Genomic DNA, 27,467 nt, shown 5'->3' with positions numbered 1-27,467 from the left:
GGATTTCCCACAAGTGGATGGTTTTCGGTCACAAAACGACATCTTGGTGTTGAATTTGTTTTTCTTTTACGAGAAAAATGCTTCAGCGTATCTATGGTTTAACATTTTGTAGAATCTAAGATACATCCTTCCACAAATTTAATATTCACTACTACTACTTCGCGCGAGAGGTGTGACGTATGCAACAAGCAGGACGCCATTTTCGTCGCTAGTACTTCCATCGAAGTTTAGCGGAAGTGGGTCAACAACGATTTTGAAAATTAGATAGTCTGATGTCTGCCGTACCGGGGGAATATTTTGTAAACGTAAGTACAGTTAAGTTTATTTGATATAAGAGATTTCATGTCTTTTATTTCCTACCGATGCCCAGACACTGAGAGTCGGCGGTAATCGAGAGATTATTATGTTCTTGATTTGTAAAAATTGTATTTACATGTACATTTATATTTATAAACGTTTACTGAGGCCAGCAATAGCACAAACTAGTATTACACCAATAACCTTAACCCTGACAGTAATTAAAAAAATACACACAACCACTCTGATACATTTACTGTCGAGACTCGCGAGGATATCGTCATTTTAGGAACGAGGAAATCAGGACATTAAACCAGAAATATAGTACAGTAGAACGGAAATAAATTGCTATAGCATCGATGTCAATTTGAATCATAGAGGGGAATATATTACATATTCTTTATTAATATTTTTCTAGGCAACATGTCAAATTTGTGACAAGACGAAGTATAATGTTACATTTCTGTCCATCCTTTGACAAATTACATTTGTATATTGCTTTATAGTATTTGCAGGAGATGAATGTACCACACCACACACGAAGAAAAGCAATTTGATATTTTGAGGAATTTATGTATTTCGAAAAAGACATCAATTAATATCATAGATTAAGGGTGTTTGTATTATTGTATTTTATTGAAATGAATGAAAAGAAACCAATATACATGTAGATGAATTAATGTGTGTAAGGTTTGTTGTTCCCACTATTTACCCATGCCATGGTTGGTGAAACAAAGATTTTACATGTTGTATATAATCTTTATGTACCACATACCCATACAGAATAACAGTGATGTGTGATTATCATCTTGCTATAGAGAACCTTCAACCACACCAGATAAAAGCTTACATCTGAGCCCCACCACCACAGGTGAATTTAGTTTATTAGTAATACCCTAAACAGTTATGCTTATGGTACTACAGGTATAGAAATCTATGCAAATTTTACCAGTTTTCACCAGGTTTCCACATCTCTAGTGAAAACACTAACATGCACTTGTGTGTGTACATATATGTGTACATGTATGCATGCTTGTGTGCACACATGCATGTGTGTGTGTATGATTACAATTTGATGAACGATTTGTGTGTTTTTTCTTTTAGGGGATATTAGATAACACAAGAGAATCCAGGATGGGAGACCATCATAATGGACAGGGAAGTACAGATCCTCAGATGCAGCCAGCAAGACTGGTTTACAACTCTGACAAACATCCCAGACAGACTCTTGAAGCCATTAATACATTACGCAAACATAGAGAGCTCTGTGATGTTGTGATTGTGGTTGGACAGAAACGGATTTATGCACATCGTATTATATTATCAGCATGTAGTCCGTATTTCCATGCCATGTTTACCGGAGAACTTGCAGAGAGCCGACAAACTGAAGTCACTATCAGGGACATTGATGAAAATGCAATGGAGCTATTAATAGATTTTGCGTACACATCAACAATTGTTGTAGAAGAAGGCAATGTGCAAACTTTACTGCCAGCTGCTTGCTTATTGCAGCTTCAAGAAATACAAGATGCTTGTTGTGAATTTCTGAAAAGACAATTGGACCCTTCAAACTGTCTGGGGATCAGAGCATTTGCAGATACCCATGCATGCAGAGATTTACTTCGAATTGCTGACAAATTCACACAACATAACTTCCAAGAGGTCAGTAAGATCACTTGCTTTGTGTGTGTTTAATTACCTTATCCTGTCTTTCATAATATCTTGATTTGAGAAAGATTTTTTCTCTCACTTGGTCATTATTTTTGCAGCATATACTATAGGATATACATGTACATGTGTACACATTTCACCTTCTGGATATACATTTCACCTTCTGCATATACATGTACCTACAAACATCCCGTCATAAGTCTCATCAAATTAGTCCATTGGTATTTGGTGGTTGCTTTTGTTTTATTTGAAATATCCTTACATTATTCCATTTCTAAAGAATAATAAGATCAGATCTACATGTACATGTAGGTACATCACGTACTAGTAGACCTTTAACCAATGTACATTGTATACCATCCATGTATGATGTAAAATGATATTAGGACATACAGGGTACAAAAATAGAAATCAGAAAACATCACATAAAGTCTTGAATACTACATATATATGTTAAAACCCTTTTATACCTGTAACCTACCCATGTACCTCTATCACATTGAGTTCATGTTAGTTAACTCCTACATGTACATCACACAAACGTTGTGTGTCACATAGATATTTTTATCTGTGGTAAGGCCAAAAAAAGAAGAATTTTTTTTTTCAGGACAGTTTGTCTAAAATGGTGTGACATGTTTTTTAAAAAAAAATTTCTCAATAAACCTGTCACTCAGTCTACTATTTATGACAGTTACTGTTCTTTTTAGCCCCTGTTGGACATAGTCCGGGACGGGGGCTTATAGATTGGGTTCCATCCGTGCATCCTGAGCCATTTCTTGGACATTCATTGACCGATTTCTTTCAAACTTAGTAAATGGATAATGAACAATGACTTACATACATGTAGTCAATTTGCTTTAGGATATGATGAAAATTAGCCGACTTAGATCAGATTCATTTGCTTGTTCATGATTGGCTCTGCAGTTGTCTTCACAAGTGATTTGTTCTCAACTTGACATGTCAGTTTCTCAATCAGATCCAGTTAGACACTGAAGAAACATGTCTGTTTCTCAATCAAAAGTGGAAGAAGAGAACTATATGTAGTGTATGATTCTTTGTTGCATCCACTATTATTGGGCAAATTCATTGGTCTCCCTTGTACATCTATATGTATATGTATATGTATTTTAGCTGCCACTTTTAAAATTAGCTACATCCCTGTACACATTTGAAATTCCTAAGATGTAAAAATTATGTTGTGAAGTCTAGCTTGAGGAGGGCTAAAGTCACCATGTACCTTCTCATCAAGTACTTTTGTCAAAAACAAATTGCACCAGTCAATATTTGGATAATTTATTTTTCATAAGGGCAGCCAAGACTGCTAAAGGTCAACCACTAGTGGGACAAGAACTTCTCTCATTTGGAATAAAGATTATTCCAACTTGTACATCCATACTGACTGACTATTAGAAATGAAGTTGAAATATGAGTAGTTATAATACATCTACATTGTATACTGTCATTGAAGTCTGTAAATGCATGTACATGTACATGTACATGTAAACATGCATATGGCTTTATAACATGTAGTTACTGACAGAGTTATATTAGGACCAATGGGGTTGAACACAAAGTATGCTATAGATATGACCCATGTCCATTTGTTTGTGGACAAGCCTATCTCTGTGACCCTCAATTCAATTTCAACCAAACTTAGCACAAATGTTGGACACTTACCTGGGGTCATATTCTGATGTAAACTGACTACATGTATACAATGTACTTTATCTATGATACCCTCAAGTCAATTTCAACCAAACTTGGCACAGATATTAGACACTTACATGTACCTACAAATGTAAGGTCATATTCTGATTTTAAATGACTAATGTAATGTAGTATCATATTTATGTTTGAAACCCTCAAGTTAATTTCAACCAAACTTGACACAAATGCCAGACACTGTTAGAGGTCATGTGTATATCTATTAATATATGTATATTTTTCCTATCCTAGGTGATGGAAAGTGAGGAGTTCATGTTACTGCCATGTAATCAACTTATAGAAATTATCTCCAGCGATGAACTAAATGTACGCTCTGAAGAACAAGTGTATGGTGCCGTCATGGCCTGGGTAAAATACAACATAGGAGAAAGGAGGTGTCTTCTCCCACAGGTAGGAATTCAACTCTACAAGTAATAATAATATAATTTTATTTTGTAAAGTTAAAAGTCTACATTAGTTCCCAGGGTTTTTACCAGGTGTGCTTACTAATGACAGTGTTTTTGTTCAGGGTGGTACATGCACATGTAAGTGGGTGAAATCTACCTGCAGGTTCCCAACATATTTTATCAGGGTTCCCAAAGAACACAGTGTGTATGGAAATCTATACAAGTTTTATCAGATTTTCCTTCTCTGTTACTGTGGTACCCACCAAAACTGACAGAGTACAAGGTATGAAAAGTTTACCAGGTGTCCCACTTCCATACAGGGGTTCCAAAATATTCTTTGCAAAAATGTGGACTAGAAACAACTTAGTTGACAAGTTTCTGTTCAGTAAGAGTCAGTGATGGCAAAAAAACTGCTAAGGGGGAATTGCAATATTTCATGGTGATCAGAATAAAGAAAATTGATCCAGTGGGTTGAATATGTCATGGTAATCTGTTGTTGTCACGGTAATCTGTTGTTGTCATGGTAATCTGTTGTTGTCACGGTAATCTGTTGTTGACAATACAAAACTAGGTTTAATAGGAGGGGTTGAACCTTATCCCAAACCTGTAACATTGACTCCTCCTTAGATTGAATGATGAGTTGTACATTGTACAGTTAGTGTATAGTCCCGCACTGATTGTGTTTAGGGGTTTCTAACCCCACCCCAAACCTAAGCTAAAGGGAAATGTCACTCCAGGAAATAGAGACTTTGTCATAAACTATATGACTTCTGGAGTCATTTCATGATTTTACATCACCTACAATTACTTGCAATTTCAGAGAAATATCAAGGTGCCTTTATAGAGTATCTTTGCAGAAATAATGTATTCACTGAATATTCATGATGAGGGTTGTTTTATACTAAGTGTATAACATTTTTGTACTCATGAATACTCAGTGTGCAACCGTTATATATACATTATTTCTGTTGACTCCCATGATGCAATAGCCCATGGCCCATAGCAAAGCAAAGATACGGTAACCCATTACATGGACAAGATCAACTTGATGTTTCATTGAAATTGCAAATAACTGTAGGTGATGCAAAATCATGAAAAGACTCTCCAGAACTCATAGTTTATGAAAATGTCTCTGAATCAGGATATGGTACATTTTGTATTTCAGCTAGCAAATAGCTTAAAGTATACTAACGACTATTCTAACAAATTCAGTCCAGGCGAAGTACAAATCATCCTCTGACATTCAACAAAGAAAGGTCAATCATTCAAACATGAGCAAAATAAGATATTTTGATCTCATGATTTGGTCCATAAAGGCATTATGTAATACATAAAATTAATATAATCTATATCTCAATTGACTCTGTATTGAGTTGCTTGAATGTCATTGAAATATCAAGCTACCTATTTTTATGATTTCTTTTCATGAATGTTACTAAATTGACAACATGTTACATAGATACAAGTATACCATATACTAAAGCACCATTTGTCATAATTTCTGTTCATACCAGTTGTGACTCTTGAATTGTACTACCCTATATAGTGACTGTGTGTGTGATTATGTGTATAATATTATGATTTGTTCTTTGGTATTTGAAATGTAACTCAATATACATGTTGTGGTCATCATTACTTGCTTGAAATTACTGTGAGCTGATGGATTTGACATTTACCTTCAACTCAACGTATCCTGGGAATAATATAATATAAGACAAATGTTGGGGGATTATATCATAATATCCTACTATTTCAATGGTTGTATTTTGTCTTCTTTAACATTTTAGAAGTTGTTTTATAATGAAATGACAATACTGTTGTTCTTCAGTAAACATTTAACCTACAATAGACTTTTCATGTACATTTACTCAATTGTGTAATCAATCAATATGATTCATAACAGAAGTGTATGATTGTACTTGTATGTCATTTTTGTCTGACTTTTATGATCTTATTCTTTTTATACTCTTAGGTTCTGGAAAATGTCAGACTTCCTTTGTTGAATCCCAAATTTTTGGTTGGTACTGTTGGATCTGATTTGTTGATAAAAAGCGATGAATCTTGCAGAGATTTAGTTGATGAAGCTAAGAATTATTTATTGTTACCTCAAGAACGACCATTGATGCAAGGTCCAAGAACCCGACCTAGGAAGCCAATACGGTGTGGGGAGGTCTTGTTTGCTGGTAGGTAGCCAAAAATTAATCATAGTGCACAATGTACACTGCTGAGCTGCATAGGTCAATTTCAGTAAACCTAGCACAAATGTCAGATACAATAGTCCACATATGTACATCACTTTGTTTTTTGACCTTTGTGATAATACTTGTAGCTATAGCTGGCATCCACTGACTCAGCTTTGTACTAAAATTTTTAAAAATACTGAAATTGTATGTGTACTACTGCTACATTGTATGTTTGCATTCACATTCAAGTTCAAACTGATTACATTGTATAACAAAATTGTGTGCTTTGTCGTTTGTTAAGTTCAACTGAAGTTGATATATTTTGTATTTGTTATAAATGAGGAAAGAAATTTAAAGTGACATGTGTAGGAACTGAACCCATGTCCCCTAAACACTAGTCAGAGTGCCTTAACCAGCTGAGCTAATGTGCCAACTGATAGATACTCTGCACTTTCATGCCTTGAGGCAGTGGTGAGAAGCCAACTCATTTTTAAGCTTTACCTTTCAATGCACAATGATATATTTACAAATATCAATTCATAATTAGTTCTACATGTACATGTATGTTTTGGCAATTCTAGAGTTCAGCCCAAGTGTATTATGAACAAAAATCAAATCACAAAATTTGTTCTTTGTGTTTTGACATTTTTTGTGTCTTCAACACTAGTTGATATATGAATGTACAAAACTTACTATTTGTCAATACAGGTATGATTTTGTATCACATTTAAATTACATTGTGAAGAAAGAAGCCAAATTTGTATACTATCACAATTACAAGAAGTACAGTGGATGTAGAAAATCAAGACCTTTTCCAATTTATTAATATAAAAATAACTTTTAATTCAAGGTACTTATAAGTTCTCCCCCTCCCCCTCCTGTCTTACCTCCAACCCAAACTCAGCACACTAGGCCCCCATAAAGTGAGGTCTATCATTAGGAATTCTGCATCCAAATCCTGCATATCCCTGTCTCTGACATACGAAATGACCAATGTCTAATTTCATCCAAACCTTATACTGTGTTTTACTGCTTTATAAAATGACTGAATTGCAGCACAGAATAAAGTCTACTTTTTGCCCTTTATTTGATAGTTGGTGGTTGGTGCAGTGGGGATGCCATTTCTAGTGTTGAAAGATTTGATCCTCAGACTCATGAATGGCGTATGGTGGCACCTATGAGTAAAAGACGTTGTGGTGTAGGTGTGGCAGTCGTAGATGACCTCCTGTATGCTGTCGGTGGACATGATGGTGCTTCTTATCTGAATAGTATTGAAAGGTAGGTAAAATCAACAAACAGGAATACTACTATTCTTCAAATGAAAATTTAGCTATGGTTGTAATCCATTACATCAAAGTATTTCACTTTTGTTCCAAACACAACAGTAGAAATAGATACCTGAAATGTTCAACTTCACCTACACTTCAATCTCTGTCAACAGAGTGACCCATTATTCATAACACATAATAACTAAGACTATATAATGGTAATGGTTGTGTATCGTTACCTGTTCTGAATAGTGGGCAATCTATTGAAAGATGTAGTGGAATCCAAATGAATACAGCTGTCAAGTGGTGAAATTAAATACATTAGGAATGTCAGTTGTTTGTGTTTATGTACATGTACGCTTTTAGTTACTAAGTAATAACAAAACAATAACAATAACAATAACAAAAGATGTAAAATTATATTGAATAAAATGATTTGATAATTGTGTATAGGGATATGGATGTGGTTAAACAAGAAGGATACCATGTAAACTTGATATATTTAATAAAAAGTTGAATGTTAAATCAATTGTTCAATTCACTTTCATGTATCAGTACAGAATTAACATCGGTCAAAACTTAGGTGGAAGTGACATACGAGTCTTTCTAGAGAACTTCTGTTAAACAATTAAATAGACCCTCCACTATCTATAGTTTAACCCACAAACCCTCCACTGTCTATAGTTTAACCCACAAACCCTCCACTTTCTATGGTTTAACCATAGACCCACCATTGTTTATAGTTTAACATATTGTTGACTTTGTGTATTATACAATTGCAATAACAATAGAGACAGTCAGAATATTTAAACAGAATTTAGAGGTAGCTAAATGGTCCAAAATTGAACAGTTGCGGGGCAAAGTGCTAGATCTAGCACTTCGCCACTTTTTGACAAAGTGCTAGATCTAGCACTTCGTCAGTTTTCGCCGAAGTGCTAGATCTAGCACTTCGCCAGAAAAAAACGAAGTGCGGGACTGTAAACAACGAAGCGCCTCCAACGGCTTGATATAACGTGGTCGATAAATGTCACATACATGCGCCATGTCAGTAGTCCGTGTACATGGTCGTGTGGCGCACGATCGACTCCAAAACTTATCTTTGGCCGATTGTAATAACGACACGATTTATCTGAAGTTTGTTAAATGTTTGCCGAGTAAAACGGCCGGTTGAAACTTCACGTTGCCGTACGTACGGTTGTGTCCCGGGGGTTGTGTGTTCTGTTACAAACATGCCTTGTCAATACCTTGGATGGACTTGCGCGATCACAGAAACAAGTGTTATTATTTTACCCCTTTCATATACAATTGGCTAAAACACGTCAATATCATCGATATTATCGACATTGTATTGTATTCTGATAGAAACATTCTGATACATATCTCGGGAGTGCCTGTGGGCGGGACTGTACTTCAGAATCTGCAATCTACTCTGTAAACAAGGACTAGCCACTGAGTATTTCTTATACCATGTCTATTTTAGAGCGGGAAAGATATATCAATCATAACGTCTTGAAATAAATTTGAAAATCACTGAAATCTTTATCCCACATTGGAGTATAATTTCTGAGCGACCCGGAATTACATAAGGGACGATATTGAAGTTGGTGATTGTCTAGGAATGCAAAAAAAATCAGTAAACAGTAATGTGATGGTTTACTTGAGATCTGGCGAAGTCATGGATTATTTATTGTCGTTGTTTTCAATAAAGAAGTTGGCAGTACCAAGTACATGGAATTTACAAAACAGTAGTGACGGGTTATTTATAGATTTCTATCAAAATATTTACAGCAATGAAGGGCTGAAATTAAAATTGTTCACACGAATATGTTTTCGCACTTACGTTTTCGATAGCAATATTTTTTGTCATCTATAAACGATCTGATAATACTGAAAGAAGTGAATCTATTCAATAGAAATATAGTGAACATGATATAAACTTACACCCAGACTTTATTTTCGTGTTCAACGATCAAGAAAAATCTTCGCTCTCGCATCTAGACACACTAACCCCCCCCCCCCACACACACACCAAGAAATTCAGTTTTCCTTTATATTATACCTTTGTCATGCAATGTTACAAATGTCACTGCCATTAAATCTGCAGTATGAAGTCTGTGACACACGCCGAACTAAATGTTTCTACTTCCTGAAATCTTCGAAGTTTCGACTGTGTGGTGTCACGCCGTTGTCAACTACGGAGTACGAAACGTGGTTCCGACGAAATGACTACGTGCTATAGTTGAAGTCTGTGACGCACGCCGAACAAAATGTTCGTAGTTTCGACTGTATATGGGAGTGCGTTATTTGACGTGACAGCTGTCAAAATGGCGGTCTGCGGTTGTTGGTAGTGGTGTCAAGCCGTTGTAAGGATTACGAAACGTGGAAGGGAAACGACCACGTGCTGTAGTTTTCGCCGCATAGAACATCGAAAAAATACAAAACTGAACGTTACTGAAAATTACGAAGTAGAAACTTGTTTGTGCATTGGCAAAACATACGGAAAATCAAACTCTAAGGTCGTTAACACGGGAAGTAACATTTTACACTGAGAGTAATAACATGTCCATTACCGGTATAACATGACATATTTACCGACGACCTAGCACTTTGCCACTCTTTGTTGAAGTGCTAGATCTAGCACTTCGCCACTTTTCGCTAAAGTGCTAGATCTAGCACTTTGTCAAAAAATGGCGAAGTGCTAGATCTAGCACTTTGCCCCGCAACTGTTCCGATTTTGAATTCTTTGTTACATGGAATTTACCGAGCAAGGCCCATACATCACTTCCCCATAAGTTCTGATTGATATAATCTCCATACTGATAAGGCAAAGAATAAAAAAAAAGTTTGTTTCCTATAACATGACTTCAGAAAACAGGTAATTCAGGATTTGATTTGAATTACTCTGACCCAAAGACAAGATACTCATTAATCACAATACTTTCATAACAGTTGATGAGGTGTAAAAGAAGTAAATGAAGACAATAGGTCTTTGTAGATTGCAAACAGGAAGTTGAGAATACATGTACAGCACCCTTGCTCAAATTGGGGGTATCGTCACCTCATAGTTCCATTTCTTAAGAGCTTTGTTCCTTGGTATTCTGTAGAACTGTAAATCAGGAATGTTTTTCATATTGTTCAGACATCAAGGAATGCAGTAATGCTCTATGAATAACCAAGTAACCTATACCATGTATTCCCCCCCAAGGTACACACAGAGGCTGAAATGACATCGTTTCTCTCTAGAATGTGATGTTTAAAAAAAAATAACCAAAGATTCTTTGGCAAGGAAATCTACAGGGAAATAGAAGTAAATTATCACAATTTTATCTTTTTGCATATAAAAAGTGTTTAGGGTCGGCGGATTAAACCAGGGTCAGTCAGGTTATCGCAAACATGCTATTTTCTTTTATTTGGCCGAAGTGAAAGTGATTGAAACCAACACATTTTATCTGTTTTTATCCAAGATTTCATTAAACATAGTGAATTCACACACCTTTTAATCAAATCTTTGGAGATGGATTAATACTTTTACCTGTTAATGATCTGTATATGTTACAAGTCTGAATGTCAAAAACCCTCATGGGTTCAGTGTTAATGCACTGAGGAGGAAACCAGAGTCCAGTGAGGGCCATCCCTCATGGGTTCAGTGTTAATGCAGGAGGAAACCGGAGTCCAGTGAGGGCCATCCCTCATGGGTTCAGTGTTAATGCAGGAGGAAACCGGAGTACACGGGGAAAACCTGTGCTGTTTAGTAGAGTCAAACTGAACGACACTCTTCTTACTTACAGTGTGGTAAATTTATTCAAACCCTGAATGGGTTCGAATCCCGACCACAGTGGTAAGAGGCAAGTGGTTTAACCACTCAGCCACTGACAACCCCAAACCGACAAACTTGCACAATAGAGTACTCCCTTATGACAAATATCTATTGTGGGTCAAACTGACAAAATTGTGTAATGTGGGACAGTATATATTTGTTACTTTGGAACCGTTACGGTAAATTGGAAATGATGTGATATTTCAGTCAGACCTTGATGACACAATGATTTAATTATTCAGCATTAATGTCTCCCTCTCTCCCTCCGAACTGGTGGAATAATATGTCTATAAATTGATGGTAGTTGGTAACCATATTGTAGTGTCCTATTGATTCTTGTAAGCATGAACAATATATTCTCCCATTGTGTAATGTTCTTATGAGTTAATATAAGTCTCTACATAGTAAGGGAGAGGGAAATACCAAAAGTTCATTGCATCACAAGGAGTTGTTGTTGTTGTTGTTGTTGTGTGTGTACTCATGGTATGTCATATTGTCTTTAGAAAGCATACTACTGTCAAGCACCTCTGTATCTTTAACATACAAATTTCACCAAAAATCTAGCAAACTGCCTGTTGGGAAAGAATGGACAGTGCATGCCAGTAGTAATCTATCACACACTGACAGGCAGTTGTAATTGTTTACTTCAATTTCATTAATCTTAAATAGTATGGCCTTCATGTGGGGAGGGCATGATAATGTCATCACATTTATATTAACTCGCCAATACCATTAGACTTGCTGTCAGGGGTAAGCACCGGTTTTTGTGCTAATTGTACCCCCTTTGACTATATGGTGGAAATGATTGTAGTGATTGTAACATGTATTATATAGTAAATAGCAGCATGAGGTGATATCTACTAGTTCTGATGTGATTGTCAGCTATTAATTACTAAGGACATAGGTGTATCATTGTGTTGACATTGTCTTCATTAGTACTAAGGAAAAGCACTGCTAAATATTGACAAGATGGTGTTATAACAAAAAAATTAAAGACTTAGTGCACACTACATGACTTTGTGTGAATACATCTAGTAGGAATAGATAGAAGATGAACTTAAGTTACAACATTTACATGAATAAAAGTGATAAGATTTTCTTTAAGACTCAGTAGATAAGATGATTTTAAGACTCAGTAGATAAGATGATTTTAAGACTCAGTAGATAAGATGATTTTAAGACTCAGTTGATAAGATGATTTTAAGACTCAGTAGATGAGATGATTTTAAGACTCAGTAGATAAGTTGCATTTTAAGACTCAGTAGATAAGATGCATTTTAAGACTCAGTAGATAAGATGATTTTAAGACTCAGTAGATAAGATGATTTTAAGACTCAGTAGATGAGATGATTTTAAGACTCAGTAGATAAGATGATTTTAAGACTCAGTAGATAAGATGATTTTAAGACTCAGTAGATAAGTTGCATTTTAAGACTCAGTAGATAAGTTGCATTTTAAGACTCAGTAGATAAGATGCATTTTAAGACTCAGTAGATAAGATGATTTTAAGACTCAGTAGATAAGATGATTTTAAGACTCAGTAGATAAGATGATTTTAAGACTCAGTAGATAAGATGATTTTAAGACTCAGTAGATGAGATGATTTTAAGACTCAGTAGATAAGATGATTTTAAGACTCAGTAGATAAGATGATTTTAAGACTCAGTAGATAAGTTGCATTTTAAGACTCAGTAGATGAGATGATTTTAAGACTCAGTAGATAAGATGATTTTAAGACTCAGTAGATAAGTTGCATTTTAAGACTCAGTAGATGAGATGATTTTAAGACTCAGTAGATAAGATGATTTTAAGACTCAGTAGATAAGTTGCATTTTAAGACTCAGTAGATAAGATGCATTTTAAGACTCAGTAGATAAGATGATTTTAAGACTCAGTAGATAAGATGATTTTAAGACTCAGTAGATGAGATGATTTTAAGACTCAGTAGATAAGATGATTTTAAGACTCAGTAGATAAGATGATTTTAAGACTCAGTAGATAAGTTGCATTTTAAGACTCAGTAGATGAGATGATTTTAAGACTCAGTAGATAAGATGATTTTAAGACTCAGTAGATAAGTTGCATTTTAAGACTCAGTAGATGAGATGATTTTAAGACTCAGTAGATAAGATGATTTTAAGACTCAGTAGATAAGTTGCATTTTAAGACTCAGTAGATAAGATGCATTTTAAGACTCAGTAGATAAGTTGCATTTTAAGACTCAGTAGATAAGATGATTTTAAGACTCAGTAGATAAGTTGCATTTTAAGACTCAGTAGATGAGATGCATTTTAAGACTCAGTAGATAAGTTGCATTTTAAGACTCAGTAGATAAGATGATTTTAAGACTCAGTAGATAAGTTGCATTTTAAGACTCAGTAAATAAGATGCATTTTAAGACTCAGTAGATAAGATGATTTTAAGACTCAGTTGATAAGATGTATTTTAAGACTCAGTAGATAAGATGTATTTTAAGACTCAGTAGATGAGATGCATTTTAAGACTCAGTAGATAAGATTCAGTTGGACAGTCTGAACAAATACAGAAGGAAACTCCTAGTACTAAAATGATTCGATAACTGAAAAGGCTCAGAAACCAATAACCTCATTATAACTGAAAGGATCATTTATAATTTCCATTTTGTTTGACAGGTATGATCCACAGACAAATCAATGGAGTAGTGATGTTGCACCTACTAGTACATGTAGAACCAGTGTGGGAGTCGCAGTCTTAGATGGCTATATGTATGCAGTAGGTGGACAGGATGGAGTGTCATGTCTGAACATTGTTGAAAGGTAAGTTTTAGATGGATATATATGTAAGCAGGACAGAGTGTCATGTCTTAACATTGTTGAAAGGTAAGTTTTAGCTAAAAAGAGCTGTGTGAGAGGACGCCCTCAACAACGAGATAAGCTGACTAAAAACATGTATGTGAGCTTGACTGAAACTAACCCCCACTGGCTGTGAGATTGGATGAACTGTTTTGGATCTGTAATATTAACCTATATGGAACCAAGGACTTTGAGTGAAATGTCTAGACAGACTGATTGTCTGTAGAGGTAAGCACTCAAAGACAAGCCAGTCATATCAGACTTTACTAGACATGTAAACAGCCATAGCTATCACGTTAGATTATCAATATCAATTGGTTTCTATAACAACAAGAGTTTTAATCATCAGTGTGTATATTTTCTTTTTTTCAGATATGAACCACAGGGTAATAAATGGGGTAAAATAGCACCAATGAGTACAAGAAGACTAGGTGTTGCTGTGGCAGTATTAGGGGGCTACCTTTATGCTGTTGGTGGATCAGATGGGTCATCACCACTAAATACAGGTAAGGTGTCAAATTTCATTACTAAGTACAAGACAACTATGGTAGGTGTTGCCATGGCAGTGTTGCTGTAGGTATGTCAGACATCAGGTGGTCCATCACCACTATATACATAGTTTATTTAATAATAATATGTATTTGTGTCTTTCCGTGCAAGGGGAATGTAGTATTTGTGTAGTGATGATTTTTATCTGTACCTTATAAACATCAAGATTTAGGTGGGATACTATCTTTTCTCTTATTTTTGAAAATATACATGCACACACACACACACACACACACACACACACACACACACACACACACAGACACAGACACACACACACACACACACACACACATACACACACACACACATACATACACACGTGGGATACTATCTTTTCTCTTATTTTTGAAAATATACATGCACACACACACACACAAACACACACAGACACACAAAACATTATGTTATATAAATGTTCTTGTTCTATTTTGACCGTCTAACATGAGGTAAAGTACTATTGCAAGTAGTGAGAATAAGTCATCAAGAATTATCTGATATTTCAGTCTCTGTTTTTTCTTTACTTCCAGTTGAGAGATATGACCCAAGGACAAATCGATGGACACCAGTGGCACCAATGGGTACAAGGCGAAAACACCTAGGCTGTGCTGTGTTTAATGATATGATCTATGCAGTGGGTGGAAGGGATGACCAAACAGAACTTAGCAGTGCAGAGCGCTATAACCCAGCAACCAACACATGGCAACCTGTAGTAGCAATGAATTCTAGAAGGAGTGGGGTCAGTACGCATGGATGTTTTATCAGTAGCCATTTAATTTATAAAGAGCCATTGTTATCACGGTAGTTTTATGTTCTCAGGTTTTTTACATGTCATATAATACATGTACTGGAGATATAAGGATTACATTTCTTATCACAACAATCCCATATCAGGATATCTTACCACAACATTCCCATATCAGGATATCTTACCACAACAATCCCATATCAGGATATCTTACCACAACAATCCCATATCAGGATATCTTACCACAACAATCCCATATCAGGATATCTTACCACAACAATCCCATATCAGGATGTCTTACCACAACAATCCCATATCAGGGTATCTTACCACAACATTCCCATATCAGGATATCTTACCACAACAATCCCATATCAGGATATCTTACCACAACAATCCCATATCAGGATATCTTACCACAACAATCCCATATCAGGATATCTTACCACAACAATCCCATATCAGGATATCTTACCACAACATTCCCATATCAGGATATCTTACCACAACAATCCCATATCAGGATATCTTACCACAACAATCCCATATCAGGATATCTTACCACAACAATCCCATATCAGGATATCTTATCACAACAATCCCATATCAGGATATCTTATCACAACAATCCCATATCAGGATATCTTACCACAATAATCCCATATCAGGATATCTTACCACAACAATCCCATATCAGGATATCTTACCACAACAATCCCATATCAGGATATCTTATCACTACAATCCCATATCAGGATATCTTACCACAACAATCCCATATCAGGATGTCTTACCACAACAATCCCATATCAGGATGTCTTACCACAGAATTTTGACAGCTTATTCCCTATCATGAAAAGTACCCTTGGTAACCATGGTAACATCAACAGGGTCAATTTTGGCTCATCTCTATGGAATCACATAGTGCGTCCAGTATTGGAATATGCAGGTGAAATACTAAATAAAAATACTTAGTCGAACTGACATGGAATGTTTAGAAAAGATGCAAAGGTCTGTGGGGAAATTCATTTTAAAGGCAACTCGTTACACTGCAAATGAGGCAGTACTTGGTGACCTAGGTTGGACCACAATGATAAGTAAATTTAATGTGTTGAAACTGAAATATTTAAAAAGACTATGTAATCTTCCAGAAACACGCTGGACCAAGATTGTATTCAACAAACTCACTGCAATTAGTCAAGACTCTGAAATGAACACGATAAACCTGTGCTGGGATTGGCCTAAATCTATAAATAACGTCTTAACAAATCTCAAAACACATAGAGAAGAAATAAAAAATCTCTCAGACAATAAAATCAAGCAAATAATTTTCAAGTATGATGAATCTAAATGGAAAGAAGATATGGAAAAAAAGTCTAGTCTCATTCACTACCGTAGGTTCAAAACATCTTTAGAAATGGAACCGTATCTTAAATCAGTAAATGAATACAAAGGGCCACAATTAAAATTTAAAGCAAGATCCTATACATTAGGACTCTCATATGAAAAGAGAAAGTGGGAAAACTGTAACTTTGATTGCTCCTGTCCCTGCTGTGGGCAAGAAGATGAAACACTTGAACACTTTCCCTTTTCGTGTGAAAGCCTTTCTACCTATCGTCACATCTTAATGAAGAACACAAAAGATCTTTTACTTAACCATACAGAGACAAACCTATATCAAGATTTTATACAAGGCAAAGAACTGTTAAGCCTCTTTATAGGAGACAGTACAAAAAATTATAACATTTTATTAAGTCAAAAAATTGACAAATTTATCCAGCGATTTCTAATTAGTGCAATGGAACATAGGAAAACATGTTTAACCTGATGGAGAATTGTAATTTTTATCTCTTTCTTTCTCTCTTATTGTTTCTTTGAAGTTATTAGTTGCTATTTTAACATGATATTTAATTTTTTTTGTATGTATTTGGTTATATGTAAATGCTGCTCCTAATGTTTTTAGTGAGCCCCTGATATAAAAGGGATGCAGAAAATAAATAAATAAATATTTAAATAAATAAACAAGGCCTATGTCGATAACACATAACAGTTTTCTGGCAAAACTAGAGATAAAATTAGTCCTAAACAACAGGTGATCTTATCTGATCCTCACGTCTTTAACAAGAGAACCTGAGGTTTGAACCATGTACCTTTAAAATGCATATGGCAGTGTGTATCTTGTTTTATATTGAAATACAGGTATTCTAAGTTTTATTTTGTGTAATCATAGCAACTGATGCAGCTCTTGATATGAATTTATATGTTGTTAAGAAAATGACAATTTATTTGGTGTTTGTAAATTAAAAAAACAAAACAAGCAACAATCTCAGTTTGTGCATATGTTAATGATCTCGTGTTGCACTGTGTCCACGCTAGCTGATTTGCTTTGTAATAAGTTTTATTCTGTATATGTAAGCGTATACACTTGTTTCAATGAAAATATAGATCTTACGCAACGTGTCACCATAAAACTCACATCAAGTTGTGGAATCAACTTTATTTTAAGGAGGCATAGCGATTAGGGGATTCATCTACTGAACAAGTTGATTAGAAAGATCATATCGGTTGTTAGTTTGAAACTAAATAAATAATATCTTTTCAGGTTGGTCTTGCTGTTGTGAATGGCCAGCTGATGGCTGTTGGCGGTTTTGATGGAACAACTTACTTAAAGACTGTAGAAGTTTATGATTCAGACTCGAACTGCTGGAAGATGTATGGAGGAATGAATTATAGAAGATTAGGGGGAGGAGTTGGTGTTGTCAGGTTACCCCATTGTGAACCACATTTATGGTGACATGAGCAGTTTACACAGTGACAGTGCAAAAGTGGAACACTTGAGATGTGATGACATCACAAAAGTGGAAGACTTGAGATGTGATGACGTTACCAAAATTTAACACTAGAGATGTGATGACGTCACAAAAATGGAACACTTGAGACATGTAATGACATCCCCCAATTTCTCTTTTGAAATCAGTTTTGAAAAGGGTACTTGTGATGTTAGTTGTCCATGTGACTAAACTTTGTTTAAAGTCTGTTATACAGAACACCTTGTGAAGCACTGTATGACATCAGTAGTTTTTGTTGAAATGTCATGATATCAAGATAATTAAACGGACAAGTGGAATTGTGATGACATCAGCAATTTATGTGATGTACCAGGATGCAACAGAATGGAAGGATTCATAGAAATGTTTTCTTAGCAGTAAGCAGTATACATGTATATGAACCATCTAGAATTGCAGTCATTGGGAATGACATGAACACTATGCATTTTGATGTCATTGAGAATGACATGTACACTATGTATGGTGATGTCATTGAGAATGACATGTACACTATGTATGGTGATGTCATTGAGAATGACACGTACACTATGTATGGTGATGTCATCATTGAGAATGACATGTACACTATGTATGGTGATGTCATTGAGAATGACACGTACACTATGTATGGTGATGTCATCATTGAGAATGACATGTACACTATATAAGGTGATGTCATCATTGAGAATGACATGTACACTCTATATGGTGATGTCATCATTGAGAATGACATGTACACTATGTATGGTGATGTGATCATTGAGAATGACATTTACACTGTGTATGGTGATGTCATCATTGACAGTGACATGTACACAATGTATGGTGATGTCATCATTTCAATTTAAAAACACATTTATCATGACATCAACAGTTTGTGTGGTGACATCATAACTTTGACACTCGACTCATAGTGATGTATGTAACCAAAGTGATGACATCATTAATTCATTAGAGAGCTTAAATGATAGCAAAAAAAAAAAAAATTCTTTTCATAAAAACCATATAGGCATAATAATATATATTGCTGATAATGATTGTATGACACATTCTGAATGCTGTAAGGCAAGTAGCAGAATATGCCACATGCTCCGTTATCAGAAAACAAAAAGTTGTATACATTGGCCACTAGGTGTGCTGTTCAGAAGCAGCTCAGGGCCATGATAACAGAGTACTTTGCCTTTGAAAAAAACAGTCATGTTTCAGAGTTTGACATAAATGATGTTATTCTCAACCAGTGCAAATAGTTGTATTGTTTCTGTTTCAGATTATGTAAGCTGTGAACTATAACAAAGTATTTTTCATATACATATTAAGTATGTTGACTGCTTTAAACAATTAGTATCCACTACCAACCCTTATTTTCCTCATCAGGGCGCCCTCTTGAGGCAATCAAATGTAACTAGGTAGATATAAACCAGAATATGGCAAATTGGGCAAACTCATCAAACTCTTACAAACTGTAAAACAATGACTTTGGCATGTCATTAGTTGTTTGTCTTACAAACTGTAAAACAATGACTTTGTGCATCCATGAATGTAATAGAATATGATTCAAATCTGTTAGCTCTTCTAATATTGTCTTTCAACAGCATACTGTGACAAGCAAGAGTCATGAATAGCAAAGCAGTACATAAACAATACACAATGTGTGAGACTAAATGTTCATGGACTTTGAGTTCGCAGTTATAATGAAAATTTCTATTTGCATGGTCAAAGACTTTTGGAAGTGATCCCAAATTTTGGCCGAAGTCTTGCCTCGAGTTTCCGTCATCCAGCTATTTCACTCAAACTCATTCCACCAGACACATGATACACAGCCCACTGTAATATACACATCACATGATACACAGCCCACTGTAATATACACATCACATGATACACAGCCCACTGTAATATACACATCACATGATACACAGCCCACTGTAAAATACACACCACATGATACACAGCCCACTGTAATATACACACCACATGATACACAACCCACTGTAATATACACACCACATGATACACAGCCCACTGTAATATACACATCACATGATACACAGCCCACTGTAATATACACACCACATGATACACAACCCACTGTAATATACACATCACATGATACACAACCCACTGTAATATACACATCACATGATACACAACCCACTGTAATATACACATCACATGATACACAGCCCACTGTAATATACACATCACATGATACACAGCCCACTGTAATATACACATCACATGATACACAGCCCACTGTAATATACACATCACATGATACACAGCCCACTGCAATATAAACACCACATGATACACAGCCCACTGTAATATACACACCACATGATACACAGCCCACTGTAATATACACATCACATGATACACAGCCCACTGTAATATAAACACCACATGATACACAGCCCACTGCAATATATACACCTGATGATGCTAATGAGATGCCAGTGAATATTTGGGTTTTGCTTCCAAAAATGTTTGATGCCGTGAATAGAAAGATTCATTTGTAACACACACAATGTTTTTTGGATGCTGTCAACACAATTCATATCTTGTGATCAAGACAAATATCATCTCTGTATGCAATACTAAATATATATCGTCCACTAACAATGTCTCCCTGGACAAAAATAAATACCGTTCAATAAATCCACAAGAGAGACCCTTACTGGACAATTTTAAAAACTATTTTGGGCTTCTCATATCGTCAAATTAGTTAAGAAGCAAACATTTGTGTTTAGACTAATGCCCTCTACCCTGTAGATCTCACAAGGGGATTTGACTTTGTTTACATGTGATAATTTGAGCAGGTCCTTGGAAATAACTACCAGACATGAATCAGTATTGGCAATGTAAAGGGACATTGTTGTCTGTTATGTGCTTATATCCAACAGGAGAGTAAAGTAAGATTTGTTTGTGATATATAAAACGTAACTGAAACGTTTATTGATTACTATGTTTATGGACGAACAAATTAACCAAAAAAAAAAGCATAAACAAAAACAATGTACCTATATGATATCAAAAATTATGTTATTAAAAACCACATTATTTAATCCAATATCTAATTAGTCATTTACAATTTGTGTGTGTATATGTGTGTGTGACAACATTATCATTAATTGAACTGCATACCCGGGTTCCCAGCTCTTAAGTAAGCAGAATAACAGCAAAGATGAAATGAAGAGTACAGATTATAAAATAAAGATGCCACACAGTAAAGCAATAGTTTTCCATCCAAACCAGAATCCTTTATTTGATTCAACAAGTCTCATAATGTAACAAACAAATTATATTACAGTGCATTGAAAGTGCATAGCCTCAACTTGTCTTACAGTAAAGGAAATAAAGAGATTTCCCTATGCAACAAATTTATGTAACTGTTTCAAAAGTAGTGACCAAAGATGGACAAAGCTCTAAGTTTTCCTCAGTTTGATAGAAATTAGAAAACACAACTCTTAATATTACAAGTAATTAGTTTGATAATAGTCAATTTATTTAGGTTTTCTGACTAACACTACCTCAATACAAACATACAGAGCACATGTACCTTGACAAATTGTTGATAGTGTACAATGTATGTAAGCATTTACATGGTCCAGATATGAAGTGTATACTTCTACCGTGTAAATAGTTCACAGTACCATGGATCACATCCCAATAAACCATTTTTTTCTTGAGAATCAGTATAATTCTACCAACAATGCTAGAAATAATTAAGAAATATATGTTTTTATATAACATGTCGTATATCAACACAATAATGAAATGAACCAAGTTTTTAGAAAAGCGTGACACTAGCCTATTAAATCTCTTCAGTTTCCTGTTTTATGTACTTATCAAGTTCATTAGTATGGTTTGCCCATGTCACATGACATAAATACTGCAAATTGATTGGTGTTTGACAACTTCATTAGGAGGGTATGTCCTATTGTGTAATTTCACATGTAAATCAGATGATATGATTACTGCAAACTGATTGGTCACTTTTAATGTCCACCTTGTTTGAACTTGTTCATCCATTCCCTTGAAATGATGATTCTTTGTATCTGTGCTGTTCCTTCATAAATCTGAATGAAAAAAATATAGTCATATAAGAAAATGCTCATGGCTGGGGGGGGGGGGGGGGACAGACAACAGTACATGTGTGTACAACACTGACAAATCATATATTTAAATCAAGTGTCTTACATTTTGCCATACATTGTACCAGTATATGCCCTTTGTTTTAATATCACTTCAAAATAACATTACTGCCACTTTATATTCATTTGGGTAAAATTCTATGAGATCTTTCCAATGAATGGTTTGAAAATAGCACTTGGTGCCATTAAGTCCTAGTAGTGTGGTGATTTCCAGACCTGTGCCTGTACAACCACATAACATCAAACACAAGGATTGTATTTATCTATACATTTAGCAGCCCACTGTAACATCCCATCATAGATAAACACAAACACTTGAAGGACTGAAAAGTGAAACTAATGCTCTTACTTGATAGATCTTGGCATCTCTCATCAGTTTCTCTACAGGATATTCAGAATTGAAGCCATTTCCACCAAATACTTGAACAGCATCTGTAGCACACTTATTGGCGACATCACCAGCCATGGCCTTGGCAATGGAGGCAAAGTAGGTATTACGATTACCATTGTCAATTTCATAGCTAGACTTGTGTGTCAGGAGACGAGATGCTTCAATTCCCATTGCCATCTCAGCTAATATGAAGGCAACTGCTTGGTGCTGTGAAATCAACAGGAATAGCTATACTTTGAAAACTGCCTTCCACAGTATAAAAGTTGTCATCATAGTGTTGTACATTTCATCACCTCTGACACAAACCTATTATAAACACAGCAGCCCTATATACCTTCTCAAGTCCCTTGGGATTCATACACTTAAAATCAAATAAAATTTGAGGACGTTCCAAGAATTTTAATCAGTTTTCCAGGAGTATTCAGATCAACTTTGGTTACTTTCCAGAAGTGTTGACCAGCAAAATACATATTTCTCACCTATCTAATCAACACCATACGACAGTATTTAGGCTAATCATTTAGTCAATCAACATTTTTCGAGGACTTTCCTGGAATGTACTGAACCCTGCCAACTATAAGCTGGGATAGACTGGGACAAATGTTGGTTGATAGCTTGTCTGGGGATTTAAAGGGCCACTGCAATTCTATTTCTTTCTTTACACTAATATGTTCATACTGCTCCCTAATGAAAGGAATGTATGATCAAATGTTGATTTACTGCATGCGTCATATAGAAATGGGAAAATCTGTACCTCCCAGCCTGCTTCCTTCGACTTTTTTTGTGTTTCCGGAATATGCCAAGCACTCACGTGTTAGCAAAGCCAAAGGTGTTGTTTACATTTGTAATATTACGTCATCCTTGAGGCCAACCTGGTCTTGGTGTTGTTAGCCTTAGCCCTAGCAGTTCACTTTGGCAGTACCGTTAGTCGACAATGGTTCGACGTTGTGTTTTTGGAGGCTGCAGTAACACAAAGAGTGATTCGATCACCTTACATTTGACACACATAATGGATATAAACTGAAATTTTAGTCTTCAAAATTTTGTGTTGTTTCGAGCAATATGAACCTATTTTGTCAGCCACGGTAAATTCAACACAGAGGTACGTATGTACCCACAATCATTAACTTGAGAACTTGCAAGGTCAGATTGAAATCTGTATGAAATATAGACCACATAAGGTAGAGACACCAAATTTGGCACAGATAATGAATATAAACTAAAATTTTAGTCCTGAAAATCTTGTGTTGTTTCATACATCGCAACGCACCTTGCCAGCAGGACAAAGTTCGACACAGACACAACACAGCTACAATCATTAGCATCGACCGTAATTTGACAACTTGCAAATTTCCTGCTATAACATTTATTCAATATAAATACGCAAAACACGATAAATTACACTATTAACCCAGACTTAATTCAGAAAAGTCCCAAACCTGAATGTCAATATCGCGTCCGAGGTGCTAGATGCTAGATGTGGACCTGGGTTGTTGACCTTCGCCAAAGTGCATCAAGCATGTAAGAGTTGCATTCATAATACACTACAGTGTAGGCCTATTACAATTCCAGGAACATGATGTAGGCTACCACGTCATGTCAAAACACACTCCAATACATGCGATGACAGTAACAGCACGTGAATTTATATAGAAAGGTGGAGGTAGAAAGTGACAGAACAGTGATGTGCAACATTACAAACCAGACGATATACGAGCATTTGCGTTGGTGCATTGCCGCCCACAATATTATAGTATATGGATGACACATCGAAATGTATGTACAAGATACACATGGATAATATACTGCATGTAAACTGTATCATCCTGAATATTGCCTTTTAGTATGACGAACTGTTTCCATTTACAACAAAGTCAACCACCACGAAGTGAAGAAGCCAAAGCTAGTAAAGGTCAATGAATTTGTATTACTAGTATGTAACAAAGGCCGCGTCATGTCACCGTCGCTAAAACATTCTTTTTCAATGTGCCACTTTGCTTAGAAAGCACTGGGGTGAATTGAATACCACGGAACACGACTACACAACAACACATTGTAAAGACATACTAGTACCAGACAGGACAGGACACTATAGAAGACAACTTTACAAGTTGTTTGTAATACCAATTCTTGTTTAAAAGTTTGTCTTGATCTTGTGTAGGTGGCCTGTTAAGATCATCATTGCCGAAACCACCCGTCGAACTTTCACTTGTACCGTCAGGAATAGGGTTCAATAACACCGTCAAAGATGAAAGCTTGGCTGTGATCCTCTTCACTTGAAAAATCTGACAAACATTCGCCGTTCCGTTCGAAAGATACAGTTTCTAGAACTTGTTGTTGTGATTGAGCCTCCATAGCAATGCATGTTAGGAAGGTGAAGTTCAAGGTTATGTGTTCCTACTATGACGACATAACAGGAATGCTTTCATATGCAAATATAAATACTCGCTCAGCAGAGGGTGTCATGAATGTGGAAGCAGCATAATTTCTAACGAGATTTTCACTATTCGTGGTCACTTTTTTCTCCTCAACGCTATAGAAATGTGTTAAGTGGCTATTTTTTATTGATTTGATGAAAAGTGAAAAATAGAATTGCAGTGGCCCTTTAAGCTATTTTGAAACAAATGGCAACTGTGGTTATACTAACCTAATATCAATGATGTGACTGTGGCTATACTAACCTAATATCAATGATGTGACTGTGGTTATACTAACCTAATATCAATGATGTGACTGTGGTTATACTAACCTAATATCAATGATGTGACTGTGGTTATACTAAAAAACCTAATATCAATAATGTGACTGTGGTTATACTAACCTGATATCAATGATGTGACTGTGGTTATACTAACCTAATATCAATGATGTGACTGTGGTTATACTAACCTAATATCAATGATGTGACTGTGGTTATACTAACCTGATATCAATGATGTGACTGTGGTTATACTAACCTAATATCAAAGATGTGACTGTGGTTATACTAACCTAATATCAATGATGTGACTGTGGTTATACTAACCTAATATCAATGATGTGACTGTGGTTATACTAACCTAATATCAATGATGTGACTGTGGTTATACTAACCTAATATCAATGATGTGACTGTGGTTATACTAACCTAATATCAATGATGTGACTGTGGTTATACTAACCTGATATCAATGATGTGACTGTGGTTATACTAACCTAATATCAATGATGTGACTGTGGTTATACTAACCTAATATCAATGATGTGACTGTGTTATACTAACCTAATATCAATGATGTGACTGTGGTTATACTAACCTAATATCAATGATGTGACTGTGGTTATACTAACCTAATATCAATGATGTGACTGTGGTTATACTAACCTAATATCAATGATGTGACTGTGGTTATACTAACCTAATATCAATGATGTGACTGTGGTTATACTAACCTAATATCAATGATGTGACTGTGGTTATACTAACCTAATATCAATGATGTGACTGTGGTTATACTAACCTAATATCAATGATGTGACTGTGGTTATACTAACCTAATATCAATGATGTGACTGTGGTTATACTAACCTAATATCAATGATGTGACTGTGGTTATACTAACCTAATATCAATGATGTGACTGTGGTTATACTAACCTAATATCAATGATGTGACTGTGGTTATACTAACCTAATATCAATGATGTGACTGTGGTTATACTAACCTAATATCAATGATGTGACTGTGGTTATACTAACCTAATATCAATGATGTGACTGTGGTTATACTAACCTAATATCAATGATGTGACTGTGGTTATACTAACCTGATATCAATGATTTGACTGTGGTTATACTAAAAACCTAATATCAATGATGTGACTGTGGTTATACTAACCTAATATCAATGATGTGACTGTGGTTATACTAACCTGATATCAATGATGTGACTGTGGTTATACTAACCTAATATCAATGATGTGACTGTGGTTATACTAACCTAATATCAATGATGTGACTGTGGTTATACTTTATACTAACCTGATATCACTGATGTCACTGTGGTTATACTAACCTAACATCAATGATGTGACTGTGGTTATACTAACCTGATATCAATGATGTCACTGTGGTTATACTAACCTAACATCAATGATGTGACTGTGGTTATACTAACCTGATATCAATGATGTGACTGTGGTTATACTAACCTGATATCAATGATGTGACTGTGGTTATACTAACCTAATATCAATGATGTGACTGTGGTTATACTAACCTAATATCAATGATGTGACTGTGGTTATACTAACCTGATATCAATGATGTGACTGTGGTTATACTAACCTGATATCAATGATGTGACTGTGGTTATACTAACCTGATATCAATGATGTGACTGTGGTTATACTAACCTGATATCAATGATGTGACTGTGGTTATACTAACCTGATATCAATGATGTGACTGTGGTTATACTAACCTGATATCAATAATGTGACTGTGGTTATACTAACCTAACATCAATGATGTGACTGTGGTTATACTAACCTAATATCAATGATGTGACTGTGGTTATACTAACCTAATATCAATGATGTGACTGTGGTTATACTAACCTGATATCAATGATGTGACTG

At 35.4% G+C, this 27,467-nt stretch overlaps 2 protein-coding genes across 2 annotated transcripts in view; one reads left to right on the top strand and one right to left on the bottom strand.

Moving 5' to 3' along the window:
• Positions 1-108: 108 nt before the first annotated feature.
• LOC144440993 (kelch-like protein 20) lies at positions 109-18,890 on the top strand. The gene is made up of 9 exons (XM_078130495.1): positions 109-305; positions 1,402-1,959; positions 3,925-4,083; positions 6,052-6,262; positions 7,357-7,540; positions 13,999-14,142; positions 14,551-14,684; positions 15,258-15,466; positions 18,078-18,890. Exons 1-9 carry the CDS (start codon positions 273-275, stop codon positions 18,267-18,269), a joined length of 1,824 nt encoding a protein of 607 aa, XP_077986621.1. The 5' UTR covers positions 109-272; the 3' UTR covers positions 18,270-18,890.
• Positions 18,891-21,552: 2,662 nt separating this feature from the next.
• The window catches only part of LOC144440563 (medium-chain specific acyl-CoA dehydrogenase, mitochondrial-like), a 31,463-nt gene continuing 25,548 nt past the window's right edge, over positions 21,553-27,467 (bottom strand). Inside the window, exons 10-11 of the mRNA XM_078129948.1 lie at positions 22,807-23,055; positions 21,553-22,382 (exon numbers count right to left, since the gene is read on the bottom strand). Coding sequence (XP_077986074.1) covers positions 22,302-22,382; positions 22,807-23,055 — 330 coding nt within the window. The 3' untranslated portion in view covers positions 21,553-22,301. The remainder of the gene's footprint in view (positions 22,383-22,806; positions 23,056-27,467) is intronic.

Source organism: Glandiceps talaboti, chromosome 10, assembly GCF_964340395.1.
Source record: "Glandiceps talaboti chromosome 10, keGlaTala1.1, whole genome shotgun sequence".
NCBI classification, from domain to species: Eukaryota; Metazoa; Hemichordata; class Enteropneusta; family Spengelidae; genus Glandiceps; species Glandiceps talaboti.
This window is presented reverse-complemented; position numbering and strand designations above follow the sequence as displayed.